General features: G+C 33.4%; 4 protein-coding genes across 5 annotated transcripts; 3 read left to right on the top strand and 1 right to left on the bottom strand.

The window, feature by feature from the left end:
* Window positions 1-3: 3 nt before the first annotated feature.
* Window positions 4-15,315, top strand: LOC123881004 (obg-like ATPase 1). 2 transcript variants are annotated; one of them, XM_045929514.1, is made up of 11 exons: window positions 4-165; window positions 1,528-1,712; window positions 9,805-9,865; window positions 10,737-10,864; window positions 11,308-11,483; window positions 11,863-11,940; window positions 12,261-12,358; window positions 12,834-12,974; window positions 13,371-13,467; window positions 13,843-13,990; window positions 14,613-15,315. In XM_045929514.1, the coding sequence occupies exons 2-11, from the start codon at window positions 1,532-1,534 to the stop codon at window positions 14,696-14,698; spliced, it is 1,194 nt and encodes a 397-aa protein (XP_045785470.1). In that variant the 5' UTR covers window positions 4-165; window positions 1,528-1,531; the 3' UTR covers window positions 14,699-15,315. The 2 variants fall into 2 exon arrangements, with proteins under 2 accessions (XP_045785470.1, XP_045785469.1); XM_045929513.1 differs by having other exon boundaries at window positions 4-167; window positions 1,531-1,712.
* On the top strand, window positions 2,121-8,958 carry LOC123881001 (adenylate kinase 9-like). Its single transcript, XM_045929502.1, has one exon. It carries the CDS (start codon window positions 2,731-2,733, stop codon window positions 8,536-8,538), a length of 5,808 nt encoding a protein of 1,935 aa, XP_045785458.1. The 5' UTR covers window positions 2,121-2,730; the 3' UTR covers window positions 8,539-8,958.
* LOC123881003 (protein PTHB1) lies at window positions 14,805-20,971 on the bottom strand. The gene is made up of 11 exons (XM_045929512.1): window positions 19,552-20,971; window positions 19,071-19,159; window positions 18,201-18,465; window positions 17,824-17,935; window positions 17,608-17,749; window positions 17,211-17,525; window positions 16,559-17,047; window positions 16,127-16,443; window positions 15,868-16,043; window positions 15,651-15,780; window positions 14,805-15,541 (listed from the first exon to the last, which is right to left on the bottom strand). Exons 1-11 carry the CDS (start codon window positions 19,806-19,808, stop codon window positions 15,302-15,304), a joined length of 2,532 nt encoding a protein of 843 aa, XP_045785468.1. The 5' UTR covers window positions 19,809-20,971; the 3' UTR covers window positions 14,805-15,301.
* A 281-nt stretch (window positions 20,972-21,252) lies between these two features.
* LOC123881005 (caspase-1) lies at window positions 21,253-24,894 on the top strand. The gene has a single exon (XM_045929515.1). It carries the CDS (start codon window positions 21,431-21,433, stop codon window positions 22,328-22,330), a length of 900 nt encoding a protein of 299 aa, XP_045785471.1. The 5' UTR covers window positions 21,253-21,430; the 3' UTR covers window positions 22,331-24,894.
* Window positions 24,895-25,335: the final 441 nt, after the last annotated feature.

The raw sequence follows: 25,335 nt of genomic DNA, 5'->3' as shown, positions 1-25,335 counted from the left end.
TCAGTTGTCACTCGCCGCAGTCCGCATTTTAAGACGTGATTGTATTCGTGTTTTTACTGTATAGTTAATATTTTAATTAATATAGAACGTTTATAGCGTTTAAAATAAGTGTAAAAATAAGCTAATACCTACCGTTTTGTCAAAGCTACTTATTTTCGATAAATCAGGTATGAAAAAGAGGTTATCTTTCTGTCAATGCAATTTTACCTAGATTATAATTTATTTTTCTGTAAGTAAGTAATACAGACTAGAATACAAAAATAATAAAGTTAAAATATCAACAAAAAAGTTGATTCTTCAAGATTATAATAATTATTCATACCAATATTTTTTATCTGAATGAAACTAATTGTTATGCTGCGCGCAAAACAAGAAGTCCGATCTGAAGTTGTTTGCAACATGGCATATTATAATATACCATATTGTGATCGCAGTTTACGCAGGGCATAGACTGAGGACTAGATAGACAAGACCAGTTCATGTCCTGATAAGACTACACTGTTTTGCGCGCAGTATAAATAGTTAAAATAAACATAACAAACACAATACTATTAAGTACCTACATACATTTTACTAAATTCACACTGCAATTTCTGTGTATAAATATTTCATAAGTTCAATGCCCAGGCAGTACCTACTATCTTGGTTGGTTAAATTTTCTTTTAAAACATTAAAAACAGACCAGCTTGCCAGCTTTTGGCTTGCAGATTGCAACATCCTGATTTAGGATGTTGCAATCTGCGGAATCAGGATGTTGCTATATTGCAACATGCGGAATCAGAATGTTGCAATATTGCGACTTCCTGGATCTTTGAGACTCAGAAATTGTTATAAACTCATGTTTAGGTATTGTTTTATGATAAAATTTAAGTAAATAATATAATATTATGTAGCTACAATGTAGATACTTTTCAAATTGTTAAAGGTTTGTCTGTCAGTAATAAGTAATGACTACCACTGCATTTCAATCTTTTTATTCTCAGAAGAATGAGCTAGAAATTCAGAAGCCCAGCACAGAAATTCTTAAACAATGCATACTGATGAAAACCTGTTGCATAAAAATTTCACAATTTCTTGTGAACCATAATAAGCAGAGACTAATAACTATAACAGAAAATTTTAAAATGGCCACTATGAAAATTAAAAAGTTAATGTTTTCTTGTATAATGGTTCGAAACCCTTCATGTGCAAGTCTCTGGTCTTGAGTCTTGACTGATATTTTTATACCTGTTTTCATTTATATTTTTTTATATTTGTAAACTTGTCTTACCTACCTCACAATAAAGATTTATTATTATATACCCCATAGTAACAGTGGCTATTCAGTTGTATAGTGTTTACAAAACAAGTAGTCCAATCTGAAGTTGCAACAATGTAGTGTGCTGGTCATAGACTAAAGATTAAATATATTAGCCAGGTTGAGATCTGTTTTTGCACAAAGTGCAGTCATGCACCTTGTGTTTACATTGGAATATTTATTTTGCACACATACAAAATCATATTGTTGTTTTATCTTGTTGTTTGTTTCAGAATGCCTCCTAAAAAAGTAGAAGAACCAGAAAAGAAACCACTCATTGGAAGAGTTGGTACTAACTTAAAAGTGGGAATTGTTGGAGTACCTAATGTTGGAAAGTCAACATTTTTTAATGTGCTCACTAAAAGTCAAGCTGCTGCAGAAAATTTCCCATTTTGCACCATCGACCCTAATGAGAATAAGTATCCATTTTTTCTTTTATATTTATTTTTAACTTAGTATATAATATACTTGATAGATATGACATGTGACATCACAAAGAAATATATTATTTCTTTTGCTTTTGCCAGTTGGTGATCTGTTTGTATCTCAATTTTGACTTGACTGTGGGGTAAAAACATTTGGGTACCATACCCTATAGTAGTTAACAATGAACACAGCTATTTTAAAGACAGTGCTTGATGCCAGTCTTGTCTGTCCTACCATTAGAGTATTTTGGTAAAGCGTAAAGCCTTCTGGTGTAGTGCATTTAAAAAATACAATAGTTCAGCTAGATTTGAGCTTTATTTACCTGCAGTATCAGACATTCACACATCATTGACATCAGCTATAAAGCCACTAGCGGCAAATTAGATTTGAAGCATAATTTGACAGGTTTTTAAAAACTGTTCTACGTTAATCACTGATGTTAAAGGACTATAGAAAATGAATATTTTACTTTCCATTACATATAGTGCAGGAAAAAACAAAAACAAAAAATATTATTGAAATATCCCACGAAAACAGTTTTCCTGATAATATCACTTCTCATATTATGTATTGAATATGACGTCGCCTGCTTGTATTTATGTACTCATACTCTACACGCAACTGTTGACTATTATTTGACGTCATCAACCATTCGGCCAATCACAGTCGTTTACGATCATGTGACTAAGTAGACAAAAAAAAATATTTTTCTTGTCGATTTTCTCTTACACTATCTCGTATTTTTCTTATATATTTTACATGCTGATAAATACCCTATTTTAAGATAGACTGATTCTGAAGTTATTGTTGAGCTTCTTAAATTCTGCATAAAAGGGATATTTGAGGCTGGTCTAACTAACATGGGATCTTTGAACTCCTTGGTCAAAGAGTAAGCAATCGTAGATTTATAATTTAAAAAAAATAGTATTATTAGATATCTATGGTAGCAATTTATAAATAATTAATTTGTCAAAATTTGACATTTGCGAAAATATTTTTATTAGAAAATGATGAAGTTTGAAGATTTTAGAAATAATATTGAGGTGATTGATGAATTTAATGTGAACCAATTAAATGTGAATAAAAATGTTATATACAATGGCCATCACAAATTGTTTACATGTACCACAAATGAGATCAAAAGACAACCTTTAGCAGCTGCTGTTCTAGGCCTGAATAATACTGACATCCCACTTCCTGATGATGTAGAATTCCATAATTGTTGGACTGATATCGATGCGCAAGAAGCATACCTAAAACTGAAACCCAAAACTTTTTTGATTCTCGGGAAACAAGGAACGGGATGTTACAGTTTAGGAGAATCTCTGTCTAAAAAAATTAATTGTGTTCACATATGCCCAAAAAATGTTTTGGTGGATGAACTTGATCAAAAAAGTATTACAGGGAAATGCTTAGACTTCAATATGCGACATAATAAAGTTTGCAAGTTTAATACAATATTGGCAATTATGAAAAAAAAATTAAAATCGCCTGCAGTACAACATAGAGGTTTTGTTATATCAGGATTGCCTTTAGTTACTTCAAGTAAAGATATAAAATATTTTGTCAGTACATTACAAGCAGAAGAATCACTTATGATTATTGAAGATATATTATTTGATTTGATATGCAATCTAAAGAAGGAAAAATCGAAAAAGAAAAAATCTTCTGAATATTCCTTGAGTTCTGACAATTCTGAAATTCAAGGTGAAGAAGAAGAGCAGCCTGAAACAGAATTAGAAGTAGAAAATCAAGAAGAAATAGTTGAGCTTCCTAAATTTTTGCTGGATTCTTGCAGTGACATTGTATTTCCTTCAAAAGCTTACTATAGCACAAAAAAGACTGTGTTGTTAAAACAAATTTATGAATTATTTGATTTGACACCTGATATTGTTCTATATATCACTTGCCCAAATGCAGATATTATTACAAAAAGAAGTCGAAAATTTTTAAACTATATTTCTAGCTCTAATACTTTTAATCCATTTAGTAGTAGTGAAGATATTGAAATAAGATGGCCGACATCCTATGTTTTGTCAGAATATAAAAAATCATTTGATGCCCATGCCATCAATCCTAAATATAATTGTGCACAACCAATACATTTTAAGAAAAATGCAATAGAACAAATCTGCAATTTTAAAATGAATGTTACATCATTTCTTGATGAAAAATTAAAGGAGATTGATCCTCGTTTTATTATAAAACTAGACGGACGGACTTCTGTTCATCAAATGATAAATCACACAATGGAAATATTGCAACTTATGCCTATAAAACCAGTACTTATTCCAGAACCCCTTTACTTTGAAGAATCTTTAGAGGATATAGATGAATTTTGGACAAAAGTGGAAAAGTTAAACGAAATCCGAAGTGGTGTTATGAAATTTAACAGATATGCCTCACCTTGGTATAATAGATGTCCAGTTCAACTTAAGAAAAGACAGTCTGTACAAGGAAAACCCAAGTTTGCTGTAACTTTCTTTAAGCACATATATCTACTATCTTCACTTGATGCTATGGTTTCATTCTGTAGAAATCCTCGTCCTTTTTTAAAGCTAAAATATTTTGAACCAACTTGTCGTATTATGATATTGGGTACAAGGTCTTCAGGAAAGACCATGGTTGCTAAATGCTTATCTTGGTTGTTCAATGCACCAATTATTTGTTACAAAACATTGTTAAAAAATGAAACACTTAAAAAATACAACAACTATGCTAAAACTATATTATCCGAAATAATAGCGAGCATTGAAGATGCTCGGTTTGCCCAATGGCAAAGTCTAGAGTTAGAGAGAATATCTAATTTGAATACATGGTTCAATACAGTATCCAGCACATTATCTAGTTATGTAAAACTTCTTTCCAAAAAATTAAACGATGAAAGCACTGAAGGCGATATCGTATTTTTAAGTAAATTTAATTCTCAAAGGAACCAGCTTTCATTTCTACCGATAGACGATTTACATGAGTGTGAAGATGCATTAATAGGTAAAAATTTATTAAAATATGCTCCTGCTTCATTGATGATTGAAGCAAGCAAACCTACCATACCAGTTCTTGGTGATAACGATGTTACTGAAGCAATATCTGATTATATAAAAGTCAACGAATTACAAAAAGAAATAGAACCAACAATTGAAGAACTAATGTTTGAAGTTATTAACTTTATAAAGACAGATTCCAAGTCTAATGAAGAGCTTAAAGACCAAGTATTCAGCAAATTTATAATCGACGGATTTCCATCAGATCCACAATATTGGGTTTATTTAACCGACTCTAAACTATTACCCGATTACACTATAGCTTTAATTGAAAATAGAGAAGTTGACGCTGACTTAATGCAGCGTTATTTTGAGATCGAAACATCCGTTAAGAAATATCAAGAAAGGTACTTGTTAGCAAATGATGTTTTGTTAAAAACTAAATTACTTCAAGTTAAGCCTCCAGACTCGACACTCAACGACATGCAAATTATAATTGATGAGGCGATAAAGGACGCACTCGACTCAATATTTGTGTATGAAAGAAACAGTGACGATTTACAAACTTTTACTGAAAATATTGAGAAATTTCGTGAAGATTGGGATAGCCTAAAATCAAAGTTACAGGAAAATTATAAAATATTTGTAGAAGTAGAACTTGAAGGAAAAAGTGATATTCAAGTATTAGATGAGGTCTTGCTCAAAATACGTAAAGGCTACTGCAAGCCTTGTTCAAGTAATGAGGAAGAACCTGAAAATCCTGCAGATGAATACGAATCTTTTAAAGATTATTTGGCGTATAATGATTCGAGAAATTTAGGTGACACAAATGTGTACTGCCCAATAGCATTTTGTGATTATGGTGTTTTACGAGAAGGTAAGCCGGAATTCACGGCAACATACGACAATAAACTTTACTATTTCAGCAACGAGGAATGTTGTGAAACATTACAGTATGATATAACGAAGTATTTATCATTAAATAAACCGTTTAAAAATATTCCACCATTGAGAATATGTGTTATCGGGGGTATAGGAAGTGGCAAAACAGCAGTATCTAAAATTCTAGCGAAAGAACTTGGTTTAATGCACATAGATTTTGCCGAATTTTTAAATACTTTCCTAATTCCTAAACATTTTAAGAAAGTTGGGTGGCAATATGAAAATAGTTTCACTGACACTCTCACCGAGGATGATGAAGTGGTAGAATTTCAGATGGATGAAGAAAATTTGGACATATTTGCTGATCTTCTTTCCAATGAACGAGAATTGCGAAGGATGGTAAGCAATTATTTTGAACGAGGTTCACCCCTATTGTCTATAATCATGCAAACATTAATCAAGAAACTTTGGTTTGAAAATCCATTTAAAAGTACTGGAATCATAATCGACGGGTATCCCAAATTGCCAACTGATATAGAAGACATGATAAACTGTTTTTGCATCCCTGATATAATAATAGAATTAGAAGGAAGTTTGGAAACCACTTTAAATAGACTTTCAGCTGTTAAATTAAAGAATTGGAAATTACAACTAAATGAAGCAAAAGATAAAGCTAAAAATAAATTAGAAGCAGAAAGAAAAGAATGGCGAACCTTTGTTACTAAATCAGTTGTAATTAAACTAATCATTGATGAAATTTTAGAAAATACTGTTTTAGACACAGAAAATGCCTACCCTATTGCAAATTTGTCTACACAACTTAGTACAATAATAGATGCCCATCCAGCTGGTTCAGCTAACGTAGATGCCAATTTATTTACAACTTATAATGAATTTGTACAAGAAAATCCAGAACCAGTAGATAACAGTCAGTGGGAAAAAACTGAAGATGTTCTTGAAAAAATAAACAATAGATTAGAAAGTATTTTTGAAATTGACGATGAAAATATTCAAAACTTGAAAGAGGTTGCAGAAGAACAAAAAATTAAAGTTACATCTTTAGATGCCAAGAAATCCATAAATAAAGTTATTAGACGAACATTGGCCAAATTATCTGATTTTCGAAATAGATCAGAATCCTTTCTTGAACAAACTTTTATTATAAATTGTGACATAGCTGAAATACTTTTGTCAGAAGGTTTCTTTTTACTAAGCAAATTTAATAGAATGTGTCCAGTGTTCATTATGGAAAATCCTCATACAATATTTAATTCCTACAATATAAACAAACGTAAAAATAAAATATATCCTATAATTCATCGAGCATATATATACTTTATTTCATCTGAAGAATATGTTAAGAAATTCAGGAAAAATCCATTAAAATATGTTCAAGATGATACCATTAACCACTTTAAAGGATATTCTATAAGGATTGGGATTATAGGACCTCCTAAGTCGGGAAAAAGTAAATTAGCAGCCAAACTTGCCAAAAAGTATGGGCTGATTTGTATATCAAAAGGAATGGCTATACGACATGTACTGGAACATATGGGTTGGACAGTTTTAGGAATGAAAATGTTGGCATTACTACGCGAAGGGCAAATTATTGACGCAGAACTTATTATGAAAGCTGTGCTTACAGTTGCAATGGATTATCGTACAGTTACAAATGGTTTTATAATTGATGGCTTTCCAGAATCGCCCCTTGAAGTGCATGAACTATCTGAATTTGGTCTATTTCCTCTTATTATGTTTGATCTTAACACTGATAAAGAAATAATTTTGAGAAACTCTCAATACGAAATTCATTATAACATACTTAATAGAATACCACCATATCCTCGTCCTTTTATTGAAAACAGATATAACAAATGGTATTATGAATGTGCAAGAGTTAGAGATTGGATTAATCAAGATACTCAAAATCTTTATGTCATTAATGGAAATAATTCTAAATGGCAATGCTTTGTTGATGCTTGCAAGATAATAGAATTTATAATCGAAAAGATACATTACTACATAACAAACTTCAAATCTAAAATTGTACCCGTAGAAGTAATGTGTATTTCTAAGGAAACATTCCAGAAAAGTATGTCGTCTTACCAAAATCTATGTCCAGTTTGTTTCAACAAAAATACTTTACGCCACAGCGGTTTCCCTCCCTATAATAAAGGCCTCGTCCAATATGAAGACCGCTTTTACTGGATTTGTGCAGAGCATTTCAATCTTGTACTACAACACCCACACTTATTCTTGGATTCTAAGAAAATTGTTATTCCAGAAATTCCCGCTATAGTTAAATCAGTAAATCTTTCACTCGTTTATGAAAATGGAATTTGTATAGTCACATATGCTGAAAATTTACCATCACAAATCATTGTCACGGGTGAAAATGAATTTGCAGCTGCTTATAAGAAAAAAACTTATTTGTTTTGCAGTTCTAAGTGTCTTATTAAATTTCTACTTAAACCTCATATGTATTACAATATTAAAGTTTTAAAAGAAATTAATACTTTTCCAAAAATTACTTTGGATAAATTACCTCATCTTGGTTATCTTGAGCAAACAGTTGGTAACATTATGACAGATGCATGTTGTGCCGTAAATGTAATTCGTCCAAAATATCCTGGTTTATGTACACGTCTGTCAGCTGTCCTATATTTAGCATTATATTTGAAAACTCATAATTCTAATTCTAATGCATCCTTATTATCCATGTACTCTAAAACCTTTAAAGTTTATGAGGCCCGATGTAAATTGATTACTGAAATAGGACTACGATTGCGATCAATGGATAATCCTTTTGCCAACTATCCGAAATGTTGTGGCAAAGAACGTCAATCTAAAAACCATTATTCCGATAATTTACAAAGGTCTTCAACCTCAATTTCTACAAGTAACAACAGTCTTTGTATAGAATTTGATTATACAAGTAGCAATCCATAGTAAACTAAGGAAGGAACCTCCTACAGTTTCTTTCAGTCTGTCTGTTCGTTCTTCCTTTACTGCCATTTTACTCATGAACTACCTATTTGTAAAGGTGATTACCTACTTAATTATTATTAGTTTTAAATCGTTAGGTACCTAGGTACCTACCTACCTACAAGTTTTTTTGTCAGTAAAAAAAAAAACTATTTATGTACCAAGGTAATATTTTCGTCATAAAAACACTAATTAGTTATAGGAAAGCTGATCTGAGAAATTATCGTAAAAAAATTACTGTTGAAGTCGACCATGATTATGGGGATAATCAACAGAATTATCCCCATAATCATTAATGACCTGAAATATAAAATACTTGCAAAAACGAAGAACATAGAAATACTAACAATAATAAGATACCTATAAAAAAAATTGATCTAACGGATGTTACATCAAAAAAAGTGGGGGTCTCCAATTTTTTTTTTGCTATTGTATTGAGTGGGATGTCTAATGAAAGAGGAGAAAATTCTGAGTTCATAAATATAAATCTACTACAACATTAAAATATACCAAGTGACAGAAAAACAATTTTACCATAATATTTCAGCGTTTATTAAGACAATTGCAGTCTAGTTTTAGTTTTCAACTTTATATTGTTATAGTTAGTTTCCAGTAAAAAGTTTTTTACTACTATGACTATGGAACAGGGAGGGTTCCATAGTCATACTAAGCATGTTATTTTCTTGTTCTTAACACTTACTTAACTATGTTATTTATTGTAATTTTCGTTGTAATAAATATAAACAAATATGTATAAAAGTTGTTTTATTTGGTATTTGAGAAAATAAAATTAGGCAGAATAACAAAGATATGAATTATTATTATTACTCTTTATTTTATCCCTCTGTGAAATCTAGTTATGAAATGTGATTTACTATTGGTGAAAAAACTATCAGTTCCTGCGTAGATATCCTAGTCAAGCAGTTCTGCTCCTGCTTGCAAGTACTTAAAGAGAATTGACAGATGCCCAGCCCTCAGTAATTTAGCATGACTAATAACAATTACTACTTTAATGCTGAATATTATAAATCATTGATTAAACTAAAAAAAAGTACCTCAAATCATTGTGATGTCACATGCCAGTATTTCATAGAAGCTCGCATACTAAGCGTATGTTTTGACGTTTGATAAAAAGATGCTGATCTGACTAGTTGTCGGACACAGGATTGTGATATGAATGTAACATGACTATGGTATAAACAATTAATAAATGTTTATTTCTTTCAGCAAGTAGGGTACCAGTCCCGGACGAGAGGTTCGATTTTCTCTGCGAGTATCATAAACCAGCCAGGTACTACCTTATATTTATTAAAGGCCGAAATTATAATAAATAAGTAATAATCGATCTACGTATCTGTAATCTGTCGATAAGTTACGCAAAAATTGTACGGTCTTTGCATGGAAGTAGGAAATGCATAATTATTTCGTATTTCTATGGGTCTTTGCTGTGACTTATCGACAAGTTAGATATATTATTAACTAGGTAATACCCGCGACTTCGTCCGCATAGATTTAGGTTTTTGTAAATCCTGTAGGAACAATTCGCTTTTCCAGAATAAAAGTTACCTTTTTAATTTTCGGGATAAAAGTAGCCTGTATCCGTCTTCAGGATGTAAGCTAACTCTGTACCTAATTTCATTAAAATCGGTTTAACTGTTGGGCCGTGAAAAGCTAATAAAAAGACAGACAGATTCACTTTCGCATTTATAATATTAAGTATTGATGGATAGATAGAAGTTAGATAGATTATTAATTTCTGCCGTTAAGATGGGTGCGACGGTTCTACCCCGAAATTCAAATTTAATTTGGTTTTTCGCAATTTGTAAACTAATACGACAAAGTAGGCTTATGGCACTTTAATTGCGCCAATGGCAGTATCATCCTCACAGGTTTATATAAAAAATCTTTACTAGAAAGAGTCCTAGAAAGGATACTAGAGCTAATTTCTTAAACTGTATAAACCTGTTTAGGATGATACTGCCATTGGCGCAATTAAAATGCCATAAGCCTACGTTGTCGTATTAGTTAACAAATTGCGAAAAGCCAAATTAAATTTGAATTTCGCGGGCAGACCCGTCGCATGTCCCTTAAAGAATTCAGAAAAAAAATGCTTAGTACTTATTTTCCATTTTAAATATGATACTTATTATGATAAATTTCAGCAAAGTGCCAGCGTTTCTGAATATAGTAGACATCGCGGGGTTGGTTCGAGGCGCCGCGGAGGGGCAGGGTCTTGGCAATGCATTCTTGTCACATATAAAAGCGTGTGATGCTATTTTTAATTTATGCAGTAAGTAGTTCATTATAATTTTTACTTATATAAAAATATAAAATTTCAATTGTTTCTACGCATATCGCGTAAAAACAAACTGTAGTTCACGACAGGTAGACATGACAATCGGGGTATGAGGCGGGGGCGCCCCGCACACCCGCACATCCGGGTTAGCGCGGGGGCTGTGTGGGTGTGCAGGGCGTCCCCAACCCGATTGCCATGTCGACCTGTCGCTAGATTATAGATCAGTGGATCTATAATTAGCGACATCTTCGCTTCAGTAGAACCAAAAATATAATTTGCCACAATTGTTGCGCGCAATCAAAATCTAAATAAAAAGAAATATAAAACATATGTAGTCTCGACTAATATAAAACAATTGAGGAACCTTAATAAACTGAACAATTGAAGTGTAGGAACAACACGATATTATATACCTAATTTATTCTGGATTATTGTAGGAGCTTTCGACGATGAAAGTGTAATTCACGTAGACGGTGAAGTGGATCCGATTAGAGATTTAGAAACTATTGGCGAGGAACTGCGTCTGAAAGATGAAGAACAACTCATGCAAAACATTGAGAAACTAGACAGGACCGTCAATCGCGGTGGAGACAAGAAACTTAAACCGGAATACGTAAGTTCTCTCTCTCTCGTCTGTCTGGCTTTACAAAGATTAGCCAATGTCAAGTTTGTAGTTATTTGTAACAAGTTAGTTAAACTATAAAAGTATGGACCCCGTCTGTGCCGGCGCTCGCCGACACACGTACGGCACCCCCCTAGAGCGCTTTCCAGTCAGTTTTAACAAAACAAACACTCCAAAAAGGCAGAGCACGCACGCCAGCTAACACCAACACAGACGAAGTCCCACGTAAGTTACACATAATAAATCATAACCCCCTCTCCCGCCAACAGAAGAGAAGAGATAATAAAGGAGATTATCGTAATTTGAAAGAGTAGAGATTATATTGTGTACTGACTGTACTGTGTACTCAAAAGTCTTAATTATTTTTCAGGAAGCGTTAGCGAAAATCAAAACAATTCTTGTCGAAGAAAAAAAGCATATTCGTTTTGGCGACTGGAGTGCTGCTGATGTACGTATAATATTTTTGTCACGTAATACAATCACACTTCACACTAGAGGTTATAGAGGTGAAAGTTTGTGTGAATGTAATATGTGTGTATGTGCGTATGTATGTTTGTTACTCCTTCACGCAAAAACTACTAGATAGATTTGGCTGAAATTTGGAATGGAGATAGATAATATCCTGGATTAGCACATAGGCTATTTTTCATCCCGGAAAATCAAAGAGTTCCCACGGGTTTTCGAAAAACCTGAATCCACGCGGATGAAGTCGCGGGCACCAGCTAGTATTTTATACAGCCGATAACAGTGTCCATTGATTTATTTCAGATCGAGGTGCTCAACAAATACCTGTTTCTCACATCAAAACCAGCTTTGTATCTTGTGAATTTGTCGGAAAAGGATTACATTAGAAAAAAGAATAAATGGTTAGTTTTTAATAAGTATTTACAATTTTTTATGGACAAATTATCCATAATCTGTCGATCAGTTACAGATTACAGCAACCTTATTTGTCAAAAAAAAATTTGATATTTTTTCCAAATAAAGAAACTATTTGCATTTATTCTGGAGTAATTACAAATAGTATCTAACTTTTCGACTGATAACAGATAGATTTCTAAATAAATTTTGGCCGTAATTTAACTTATGTTAGTGTAACGTAACTTTTGGGCCTGTATCCTCAATCTTAGGTTGAAATCTGTAGAGCGCACTTTGATTTTGCTTAGACTTAACTTTCAGTTAAAACGAGACAGATTTATGCCAGCGGTATAAGGCTGTCTCGTTTTAACAGTGTCTTAAGTCTGAGCAAAGTCAAAGTGTGCTCTATATATCTCAGCCTTACTATCAAATAATTTCCCCACAAAGCCGATACGGAAAAACATGTTTGTCTTCCCTTCGTAGGTTACCGAAGTTAAAGGAATGGATTGACAAGAACGACCCTGGAGCGCCTCTTATACCATTTTCTGGTGTTTTAGAAAGCAAATTAATGGACATGGACCCTGACGAAAAGCAGAAATTCCTTAAAGAAAACAACATTACAAGGTAGGCATTTTACTTTATTTCATACTTTTATGCATACACATGCGAATTTTATGGCATATTGTGATATGTACCTACTTAATAATTTTTGTAACATCTTTTTTGTACTTACAATCTTGCAATAATTGAATGAAATGAAATGAATGAATAAATTGATCTCCACTCCAATCGAAACCTGAGAAAATTTTTGGGCGCAATTTGAATTGTAGTTCATCTTAAGTGAATAATTTTTGCGAAAGACGTGTAGAAAACTAGAAAAAATATTTACATGGTTTTATTATATATATTCCAAGTATATATGATATAGTATATGGATCGAAAATAAAACTAATAATGCATTATGAACTGTGTAATTTAACCCCAAGCCAAAATAAGTAAGTAACATTAATTGTATTTCAGTGCTCTAGATAAAATAATCGTGCAAGGGTACAAAGCGCTACAACTGGAATACTTCTTCACTGCTGGTCCAGATGAAGTTAAAGCTTGGACCATTCAGGTAATTGCTTTTGCTATATTTGTATTGTTCCTTTTTCGTTTTTATTTTGGCTATAACGGTTTTATCACACTAACATTATAAAGGTGAAAGTTTGTGTGTATGTGTGTGTGTACGTTTGTTACTCCTTCACGCAAAACTACTAGACGGATGTAGCTGAAATTTGGAATGGAGATATTAGCACATAGGCTACTTTTATCCCGGAAAATCAGAGTTCCCGCGGGATTTTGAAAAACCGAAATCAACGGGCATGAAGTCGCGGGCATCAGAAGTGCTTTACTAGCATATTTTTAACTATTGCCAGTTGTAAAGTTTCTTTTATATACTTTACGTAGCGTTATCATTGTGATTTCACAAAATCATAATTTTTGTTAACAGAAAGGCACAAAAGCGCCTCAGGCCGCCGGTAGGATCCACACGGATTTCGAGAAAGGTTTCATAATGGCTGAAGTGATGCATTTTAAAGACTTCAAGGAAGAGGGCTCCGAAGCCGCGTGTAAATCCGCTGGCAAATACCGACAACAAGGTATTTAATCATGTTCTTTATCAATTATCATGCACTAGCGGATACCGTTACGGCGATATCGTCATTTCACCACGTGGACATTTGATAGGCACCCCCAGCGTGTGCTATTACGCTAAAAAATCTGCCTAATGCATTGTTTTATTGTTCTAAAACCGTCTTCGCATTATTGCCTTTCTAATAAATTCCGGTTGGAGACACTTCGGTTGGATGATTTCGTAGTCTATAGCAGATATAGGTAGTTTTTTTTTAAATTTTATGTATTAAGAAGATAGAACTAGCAGATACTTATTATACTTTTAAATAGAGAAGGATCACTCCGCAAAGACGTTTAAATGAAAAGCAACTATTGCTGCGACACAATAAAGTGCAATTCGGCTCGCACAGCGCTAAAATGTAATAAATGCCTCTCTTTCTATCGCGTAAATCTCTCTCTCTCTCTCTCTCATAAGAGTTAAGTGAGTGAATATAAATATCGCCGCGATAGTTATCGAATTTTGTCACACGGCGAGACTAACGCCGCAATTCTCTCGTCCATGGAGATGACGCCTTAGGCTTTGAACTGTAGACATATAGTCCGAATCCAATAATAAAACAAACCGATAACCGCCAATTTCATTTTCAGGCCGCAATTACGTAGTCGAAGACGGTGACGTGATATTCTTCAAGTTCAACGCGGGGGCGGGGCTAAAGGACGCCAAGAAGAAATGACGCGACAAACTGCTTCTACTCCTCGTACACATGTTGTATCTCAACCTTGCGCTCTACTCGCTACTACACGTCGCTTGAATGATGGACACTTTTTTATATATAATAATTTATTTATAGTATATATCTCAGCATTTATTGAAACGAGCTGGTTCAGACACAGTGCAATCCGCGCGGTTGAACTGTTTTGACTCTCTATTTGGTCCAAAATAGGTACAATACTATTTATTATAGTAACCTTAGAATGTATGTGACATTACAGTAAGTATACAAAACCAATGATTTTCTACAGCAAATCCTAGTTATTATACCGTTATCGTAGCTGAATGAATTTTGTACGATGGATTTTAGCCATAAGTGCAAGTGTTATTTATTGCGTTTGTCACATTGATTGCATCAAAGTTTGTAAATAAAAGTTTGTCTTCAATCGATGGTCTATAGGCGTCATATTTTGTTTTTGATATTACACAACCTCACAGTGTACTGTTCATATCCTCCGTTGCGGTTTTCGTTCTGTCTGAGCTAGCATTAAAGCTTGTTCTTGTTTGTCAATTTTATCATACTAAGAATTTGTAAATTCTCATTGACTTGTAATAAATAATATAGTTATATAACTTCAACAAATTCTTCTACACGTGCTATATTCCCCTCACTAGCCGTTTCTTGAAAATTGAAAAACACTTTTTCCAAAATAACGCGCAATTGTTTCAGAAGCTTTTTAAGGTTAGTTTGTGAAAGTATATCTTGGTCAGTAACGGGCGCTAGTTTTTCCTTATCCTTTTCCGATTTTTTGATGATCTTGTTGAGAATGTAGGATGAGACTTGCGCAACGGATTCCTCCCATTCCTTAAAAAATTAAGAGCGAAATGAGATATTACATCCATAGTAAATCAAGAGTATGAATGACCATGAATGGATGTCATCTCACCATTGCAATTTTTTTTTAATTACTTACTTGAAAATTACCGTTTAGTGTCTCTAAAGATAACATTTCTTCGATAAGTTTGACCTTTAAGTTATCGGTTACTGCTTCTTTCAAAACGTAAACAATAAGAGAACCAATTGTCCGCAAAGTACTACCTGCTCTGGAATTTAAAATCATCAGTTTTAGTAGGTACCTACTACGTAGTCTATTAAGTGTTCTATTTAAATAATGTATTTTTCAGATATACCTAACAACACAGTTTTTGCCTTGTATGATTTCATAAGCTACAGTTTTGATTCGTTCATGTGTATCGTTCATCAAAAACTCCAATGGATCGCAATCGCCCGGTGGTAATGATCCATACTGAACCAATAATCTCTTTTGGACCAAAGTAAATTGTCTTTGAAGGACGTTCAGTTCTTCCTAAAAAGGAGATTAAATTCTTTTATTTTAATTTTATAGTCTGTTAGATTTATGTTCTGTAAGATTTGTATGAAATCAATTACCTCCAAATCTTTTAATTTAATTCTTTCCTTAGCATGTGATTCAACGCTTTTTATAAACTTATGCATTATTTGCCGAATTATTTCTCCATTAATTGCAACGTTTATTTCGAATTCCACTACTCCGATTCGAGTGTAATAGTCCTCTAGCTTCTTTAAAAAATGGTCTAACATTGGGGCTATTTCTGAAACTTCATTTGCCTCTATTCTGTACATATTGTCATCGTACGCTTTGATGGTAACAGTTTTATTTGACGTCCGATACGCAAAAGTCAGTGTTTCTTTCGAAATGTAGCCCGCCAGATCTTCTTTATTAAATTCTGGAAAATTAATTAATTTTAAATAACCACATAATTATTTATAAAATGCCACTATCTACACCTTCATCGCTTCTCCGTGATTTATTTTTGGCTACAGCCAATACTTTTAACCTACCTGTAAATAATTCAATTAAATCAATTTTCATCTGATTTGTTTGAATAGTTATTTGATAACTATTCTCTTCTACCGCCTCCACAGGAAGGCAATATAGACTCAGTGGCAGCAATGTCCTCTTCGAAAGTACTCTCACTTTCCCCATATTGTCAATAACCGTAAATTTAATATTAATTCCACCATCCGAGATATCAGTATCGCCAGATAGAAAAATTTGTGTTTCAATTATTTCTGTGCCATTAATAGTGTCCAGGCATATAGTGGTCTCAGATGAACTTATGGGTGGTATACAATCGTAAGTTATCTGTAGGCTTTGTACTAATTTCGGGTCATCACACGTTATCACAACAATCACTGAACAAGTTTGTAAAGGTTCAATGTTATTTTCTGTTGAAAACTGTGAAGCAAGATTGTTGACCGGTTTTCCAAAATCAACTTTTATTTTGATTATATTATTATCGTCTGTTTTAGTATCTTGTACATCCAATGCTAAAAATAATAAATAGGTAGTGAGACTTGAATTTGATTTGATATGATCATTTTCAAATAATATCGTAAAAGTTGTGTTAAAAAATTAATTCACCCAAAACAAACGATTCAGTGTGATTTTTGAACATTTTCCAAAAGTACCTGTAACAATTTCGTTTATTACCTCCTTTAGCAGTCATAATTCTTTGCAATGATTCTTCCACCCCTTCTAATTCTGCCTGTATTTGTTTAGGATCAAATACGTCATTGATTGGACTTGCGTTTGGATTCAAGTCTGGTTCGGTTCCCAAATAACTAACGTTGATTATCCCATTAGTCGATAATGTTAATATGCCACCTGGCATGGTGCTTAGAAAACAGCGGGAAAGTGATATAGCTTTGTGCCCCAAATCACATGACCACAAGAGTGTCGTGGCTTCGTAAACGTATAACTTGCAATCTTCCGATGCTACCATTACAAGCAATCTTGAATTAGGTTCTGTTGATGAAATAGTAAAGAACTACACTAAGAAAATCATATAAGCTAACTAACTACCTACCTTTAACAAAATGAGTCTTACCATAATACCATCCAATTAAATAAGCGTGGAAGCAAATTGGTATGTAATCAAATCTTATCATATATTTCATTAAACCATTATCCTGGAAACAGTAAAGGTGTCTTTCACCCAAAGCAACAATACTGGCAAAAGTCGTACTCGTCTGAAAATATGAGCAATATTTTTAAGGTATAACTACCACAGAAAAATATAAAAGATAATTAAAACATAACATACTCGAATCACTTGTATTGCCATAATTTCTTCCCCAGCGTTGTAGGTCCATTGCGGTATATTATTCTTATTTGGTCGTACGCTTAACTCACTCAACTCACATAACTGTTGATAACTGAAAATAATTTTGTGATAACCAGAACAATATATTTCTCTAGACTAGATAATATGATAATTTGTATATATAATGAAGTAATAATTACCATTAAATAAAAAAGAAGTGGAAGGACATGACTATGTGAATGTGAGTGAAAAAATCTGGAAAAAGGTTATTGCTAGATTGGCGAACAGAACTTCACCAACAACATTGCGGCTTTTAAGATAATATAATTATTAACTTAAACAAATACTTAGTTAAGATGATCGAAAAGTCCCTTTACCTGTAGATTTCCAATATCCAAGTCGATTTGCAAATTACGAATAAGTCACTGTTGGCTACGTAATTAATCGGTCCAGGTATTAAGATATCGCTGAAAATACACATGAACAAAAATGTATCTTGATCAAAGAAACTCAGCGTGCCATCCAAAGCCTGAATACAAATAAGGTCTCTACTTTTCGAATTTCCGAATGGACCACAAGTTGCCCTGTCAGCTCTTCTTGTGAAGGAATGTTTTATTACCGGAGCGATAAAATTTTGGTCCCCTGAAAAGGGAATTGAATTGAACATTAATAATTAGGTACATGGATTGGTAGGGTAAGTAAGGTTGGCTTTCATTGATGTAGGAATATACTTTGGCTTGGATGAGTGGTGAACCTCCAGCACTGCAGTAGGATATCATCATCGCAAGAGCCTGTATAATGATGACAGCTGCAGGACTCATGAGTCATGAGTCATGACCAACGATGGATGAAAGAGGGCTCTTGAGCTAAGGTCTGTAACCTTCTTGAATCTTTGCTCAGATTTTAGAGTTAAAAGTGTTAAAACAAGAGAAAACAAGAGTCTCTTACATACCTGCTTACCTAAATCTATCTCATTTTCATGTCTGAAGCCCTATGAAATGTCAAAGTATGTTCTACAGCCTTAAACAAGGAGAATAAGTAATGGGTTCGTGACTTGATGAATAATAAAATTATGATTTTAATTTAGCATATAGCAGCAGGAGTTAGGACCTGACTGTTTTCCTATACCTACCTACGGAGCTTACTATATCTGTCTGTAATTATGTCAATCATAGATCTTATATTAGTTATTCTCCAACTAAAATCAAAGACAGAAATATCAAAAATAAATTCAATCCAAAACTTACCAACATCAGCATGACCACCTTGTTTATCCAATAAATATATAGCGTAACTATTTGGGTGCAATATTAGTATCTGACGATCGGCGCAATCCCTTAGAAGAGAATTTAAAGTTCATTAATTTTTAAATATTTTTTTTTATTAAGTATTATTTATCAATAGGTACGCTATTAAGACCTGAAGAATATTTTTTTCTGTCTACCTTTCATTTTACCTAAGATATAAGATGGTGTTACATATCAAACTCATATTATATTTGATTCAATTTTTATTTCTTTGCATATTAAATTATCATAAAGTGTGACAAGTCCAACTTGGCTGACATGAGAATGTCTGCCATGTTGGATTTTTCTTGACGTCATATCACCTGCATCACTGAAATTGACATAGGTAATATTGAGATAAGTTTAAGATTCTTGAACGTTACTATTATAGGTGCCCAATAATTATCAATTTACAAAAATAATATCTAACTAACTAACTCACGTTAAAAATTTTCCTGTTCCAATCTGTAAAACAATATCATCCAATTGCGACTCTAAAATTGCATGCGACTCGTTTTGATCTGTACGAGGTTTGTAGATCTTCATAACAGAACTTTGCCCGAGAATAAGTAAATCACTATCGCTATGTAAATTGAACTTGTCTACGATTATACAGTTCCCATTTTGTATACCGTCCTCATATTCTTCACTTTGCGACTTTTCATTGGACCACCACTGATTTACTTTGAATATTGACATTACCTACCTTTCGAAGGTAGTTACCTACTTATACAAGAATAATATTATTTCCTATTAAGATCAATATCTATTAAAATAAAGGAAACCCTTAATATAGTCGTCTTAGGTAGGTAGAAAAGGTAAATTGCTTGTGATGTTTGGATACTAATGGCACCATGGTAACAAGTAGGTACCTCTGTATATCGTACGTTGGAATAGATAGCTAAGTACATAAACTACATCACCTAAATCAAGTAGCTAGCTAAGCTAGATAGCTTAAAGTCTAAGTCTAAAGAGCTTTCTGAGTGTACAGAGTTTTTTTTTAAATGAAAGGTAAATGTTATCCCTTGACTGCGAAGTGCGATCTCATCTGGGTGGTAAGTAATGTACAGGCCCGGCACAGTTTTGACGGTATACTAAACCACAGCTGAAACCTATCAGACCAGACCAGACCAGAAACTATTTAGAAATTATAAACCCCTGTCGAGAATCAAACCTGGATCTCTCACTTATTAGACACAGGACGCGGGGCTCGCCATTGTGTCAGGAAGGTCGCCAAAGAGGCTCTTCTGTGGTGTCAAACCTCTTTAATGCTCTGAGGTTGTACAATAAATTGAAAGACCCATCTTCAACGTTGTCTTATTTTTAAAAAGCTGCTGACCCCTAAAAGAGAAGCAGTTTGATAGGAGGGAGCAAACCTAATCCTTGGACCGTGCCTTACCTACCCCTCTGTTAAACCTACCTACATACTTTAAAGTTGTTGGTCAAACTTTGAGAACCAGTGACCCTAGACACTGACCTCTACTAAAATACAAATAGGTACGCTGGACCTGCGACTGCCGACCTTTTTTTGAAGAAAAAATATAATTTTGGTGTGGATTGGAAGTTGTTGTCTGTGAAAGCTTACTTGATAGTAAGAAATGGCGCCAAAAACAAACTTGTCTATGACAATAATTTTGTGGCACTTGCTTGCAGTGTTTGTACCTTGTACATCACAAAGTTTTAACAGATGGGCCTGCCCGCGAAATTCAAATTAAATTTGAAAAAAAAAAAAAATTGAGGCCCGTTGCTTCCACCAAAGACTACAATATTATATGGCTTCCACCTTATGTGTGAGTAATGTGAGGTAGTGTGCGTAGTCATAGAGTGACAGCCAGTGTACGGCATACTTAGGCGGCGCCACATGCTCGTAAGTGACAAACGGCCAACAAAAGCACTGGCAATCGGCAGGTAGACACTGTGTTTGCTTAGCTTGCCAACTTGCCAACAATTCGATATCTAATTCTGTATCGAATTATAAGACGTTGTCACGTCAAAAAAGTACTCTGTGGACTGTGGTGTTTGCTGATGCTTGCAGCTGTATGTTGTTTGTCGAAAGCATGTAGCGCTGCCATCATAGTTATAAATATTCCGTGTTTCGCTCTTTGGGTTGTTTGTCTATGGTCTATCTATTGTGTCAAAGAATATGTAAATTGTAATCACTACGTATTGTGTGATTGTGTGTGGCTAAACAATTTGCGTGCATAATTTGTAAATTTTCTCGTGGTCTTGTTGAGAACATTGTTTCTTACTATTTTACAAGAAACTGTATTTATTTCTACAAGCTTTGCTAATCGGACATCTAAATTGTCAGGACTGAAAAAATGTCTGAAGTTCAAGACAATGGTTCTACCGAGCCATCATCGGTTGAGCCAGAACAAAGACCAAACGGCGGTGGTGGTGATGAAGGCGATGCATGGGGAAGTCACGAGTCTTCTTCTGTACGTCGCTATGCAAGAATGACAGTAGATAGAAACTCTGCATACTATAACATGAACCATAAAAATCGCGGCATGGCAATAATCTTCAATCACGAACATTTCGATATCCACAGTTTGAAAGCACGAACAGGTACCAATGTCGATAGCGACAACTTGGCTCGAGTGTTGAAAGGGTTAGGATTCCGTGTGACCGTTCTGGTCGACCGCAAAGCTGATGATGTGAACAAGTATCTACAGCAAATAGCTGAAATGGACCACACTGACAATGACTGCTTGCTTATCGCAGTGCTGTCTCATGGAGAATTGGGAATGTTGTATGCAAAAGATACTCATTACAAGCCTGATAATTTGTTCTATCATTTCACTGCAGATAGGTGTCCTACATTGGCTGGAAAACCTAAAATTTTCTTCATACAAGCTTGCCAAGGCGATAAGTTAGATGGTGGAGTAACCCTCACAAATAGAACGGAAACTGATGGTTTATCTAGTGCATCATATAGAATTCCGACTCATGCCGATTTTTTGGTTGCATATTCAACTGTACCTGGATATTATTCCTGGAGGAATACCACACGCGGTTCCTGGTTCATGCAGGCCCTGTGCGAGGAGCTTCGTTACTCAGGTGCTGATAGAGACATCTTAACATTGCTCACGTTTGTAGCACAGAGGGTAGCACTGGACTTTGAGTCCAATACACCAGACATGCCCACTATGCATCAACAAAAACAAGTGCCATGTATTAATAGCATGCTCATCAGATTACTTGTGTTTGGAAAGAAGTAATGTACTAGTTGAAACCAAAAGTAATAGCATTTTATTGTTACTCCTTAGCATGTTTTCATCACTGCTATTCCTTCTAATATTAGGATACTGCATTCCTATTTTTGTTTTGTATTTGGATTGTAAAGTACATACACTTACAGAAACTTGCAGAAATGAATTAGGCAGAGAAGCAGTGGGGAATTACAAGGTGCTGCTGATATGCAGAACCACACTTACCATTGATATGTTTAAAATTCAAAGAACATCAGCAGTATCCCCCTCTGCACATCTTGTCAGATCTATACCTCTAGCAACAAATATTTTAATTAGCTTTTTTTTAATGAATTAATGTTATTACTTATTCTAAAATAATTAGAAAATCCATATATTTAGTAATATTATTATAAATGTGTCTATCTGCCTTTGCTAGCTTTTTACTGCACATCTGTTAAACCAATTTTGACAAATTTTCATAGCACAAGAACTAGCTTATGTCATAGCTGGAAAATCAAAGAGATCAAAGAGGATTTTCAAAAAACCTACATTAAAATACATAACTAATAATTATCTTGTTTATTTAATAATAATAGATTTTAGGAATTAAGTAAATGGAATCAATGATTATTGATTACACTAATAAATGTATTTGATTATGTAAAAGTATGTCTTCATACGTACAGTAATTAACACCTTAAATGAATAATATCTAGATTTTAATATTGAGCTCAAATTTAGATAAAAGTATTAAGCAAAATGCATTTCAAGCTTTTATAATAATAACTAACTACTAACATTTATCTTGTTGATAAGTATGTACTTAAGAAAACTGCCAATAGGATATTAGTAGTGAACCCTAATACATGAGATAATGCCTAAGTATATTAGATAGGGTATTGATGGCTTGATTTAGCTTGTTGAGGAGATTGATATTACAGTGGACCCCCGGTAATCCGGCCCCTGTCTAATCCATCCCCTGTAATCAGACATGTCTATTATTGAATTGACTAAATATGACATACATAGTGAAGTATTATTTGTACTTCAGAGTATGCATAACATATAGAATCTTATCATTGGATCTGTAATTTGTCGGATAACAAGGTACACTATTGTAAAAAAAATCCGGACTATAGGTGGTCTTAGGCAGTACTCTATAATCTGACGATAGTTCAACAATGCCCTGCAAAATGTTTGTCGGATTACTGGGGGTCCACTGTATATTATTCTTATGATATTTTTAAATATGTAATAATATGTGATAGTTTTAAAGCTTTTGAACAAGATAAGCAAGTCTGCAAGGTCAAATGTAAGTGATTTTTCAAAAATAGCTTGAATTTTTGAAAAGTATAAGCTGCCCTAAATGATCAGCTTGGCCTGGTATTTAAAATTTTTATAAGTAGGTTTACACAAAAAAAAACTATTGCACGAATATCAAATCATTCTATAAATTCAAAAAGTAATTGTGGAGACAAAAGACTGGCAATGAGATTTATAATGGAAGTCTGATTTAGTGTAAAAAGTGTCAGATGTGATCAAATCATATTATAGGTCTGTTCTATATTTTTTTTTAATTTATCTACATAAAAATGCAGTATAACAGTAAGTGGTATGCCAGAAATTGATTTTAGTAATTTTTATACTTAATCAAAGCTTCACTAATATCAACTTCTGGCATACAAGCTAATTGATTTCATTTTTTCTGCCATCAACTCCCTATCTATACATAAATATAAAAACTGCAATTTGCTTTTTCAATCATTTTAAAACTTTTGTTTGATCACTTTTATAATCTAAGTATATATATTTACATATCATATTACATGCAGAAAGAGATGTTAAATATATACAAAAAATGGTCCAGCAACAATTTTATAAAACTTTTTCTACTTGAGCACTGAGTTCTACTTATACAGGCTTGTAATGATTTTCTTTATAATAGTTTCTGATTGAATGATATATTTTTTCATTTAATTGGGTTTACTGTTACTATGTAGGTATTGTAATTGTATGGAGTATTCTACATACCTAATTATAATTCCTTTTTTAGTCAATGTTTTAATAAAATTTAGTTTAGTACACTAAATTCTCTTCTTTCTAAGAAATAAGTTCCAATTCATACAATTATAATTAATGTGTTAGATTAAAAATGGTATTTATTTGCCTTTTAAGAACAAAAATAGTCTAAGAGTAAGGTGCACGAATCAGTTTGCCATGTTAATGATTTACTAAACCTAACAAAAAATATTTAATTTTAGTTTAATCATTGTTTACCTCACAAAAATTGGTATGAATTTATGTATGTGATATCTGTGTGACTGATATTAGGGTATGGTAAGGTTAAGGTCAAATATCTGTGAAGAGATTTATATTAAATTGTGGTCCCTTCAAAATTGTGCCTTGAAGACACTAAAATTTTATATGATAGTAGTAACTAGGTACATTATCATATGTTATCAGAAGTATATTATTAAACTGGATGAATCTCTTCATAGACATTTGCAATTGCAATGCAGCGAAATGACGTATTTTGTTATAACAAGCCTTATTTTTGTATTTTCAGTAAGCAATAAAATCTTTCAAAGTTACACTCCTCTTTGGATTTCATAACCCCTTTGTATCATTTTGTAAAGTTTGGCAAAAAGTAATGTAAGTAGAATTTGTCGTTACCTACCTGTTTATTATCCCTTGGACTTTCTAAAAACCATAGACATACGAATTTTCGCTTAAGTCTATGCTAAAAACATAAACCATCACTGAAATAAATTATACTGTCATAAATTATAATATTCAAAAGTACTTGGTGGATATCATTGATGTTGGAAGCGCCACCTGTGGTAGGTAGTGCGAATTTTGAGAAAAGGCTCGCCATATTTGCTATAGTACGTTAAAATCGTACTTTTACAGTTGACACAGTAAAACATGGCGAGCCCGTTTTCAAAATTTATGCAGTAGGCTTGGCAGTAGGTTGCTTTTTTGAAGACCAGAGATCAACAGAGCTTCGCTTCGGCGTCTTGCGAGTTTTTGCG

The sequence above is a fragment of the Maniola jurtina genome, chromosome 3 (assembly GCF_905333055.1).
Source record: "Maniola jurtina chromosome 3, ilManJurt1.1, whole genome shotgun sequence".
Lineage (NCBI taxonomy): Eukaryota > Metazoa > Arthropoda > Insecta > Lepidoptera > Nymphalidae > Maniola > Maniola jurtina.
Note: the sequence above shows the minus strand (reverse complement) of the source record. Positions and strands in the feature narration are given on the sequence as shown.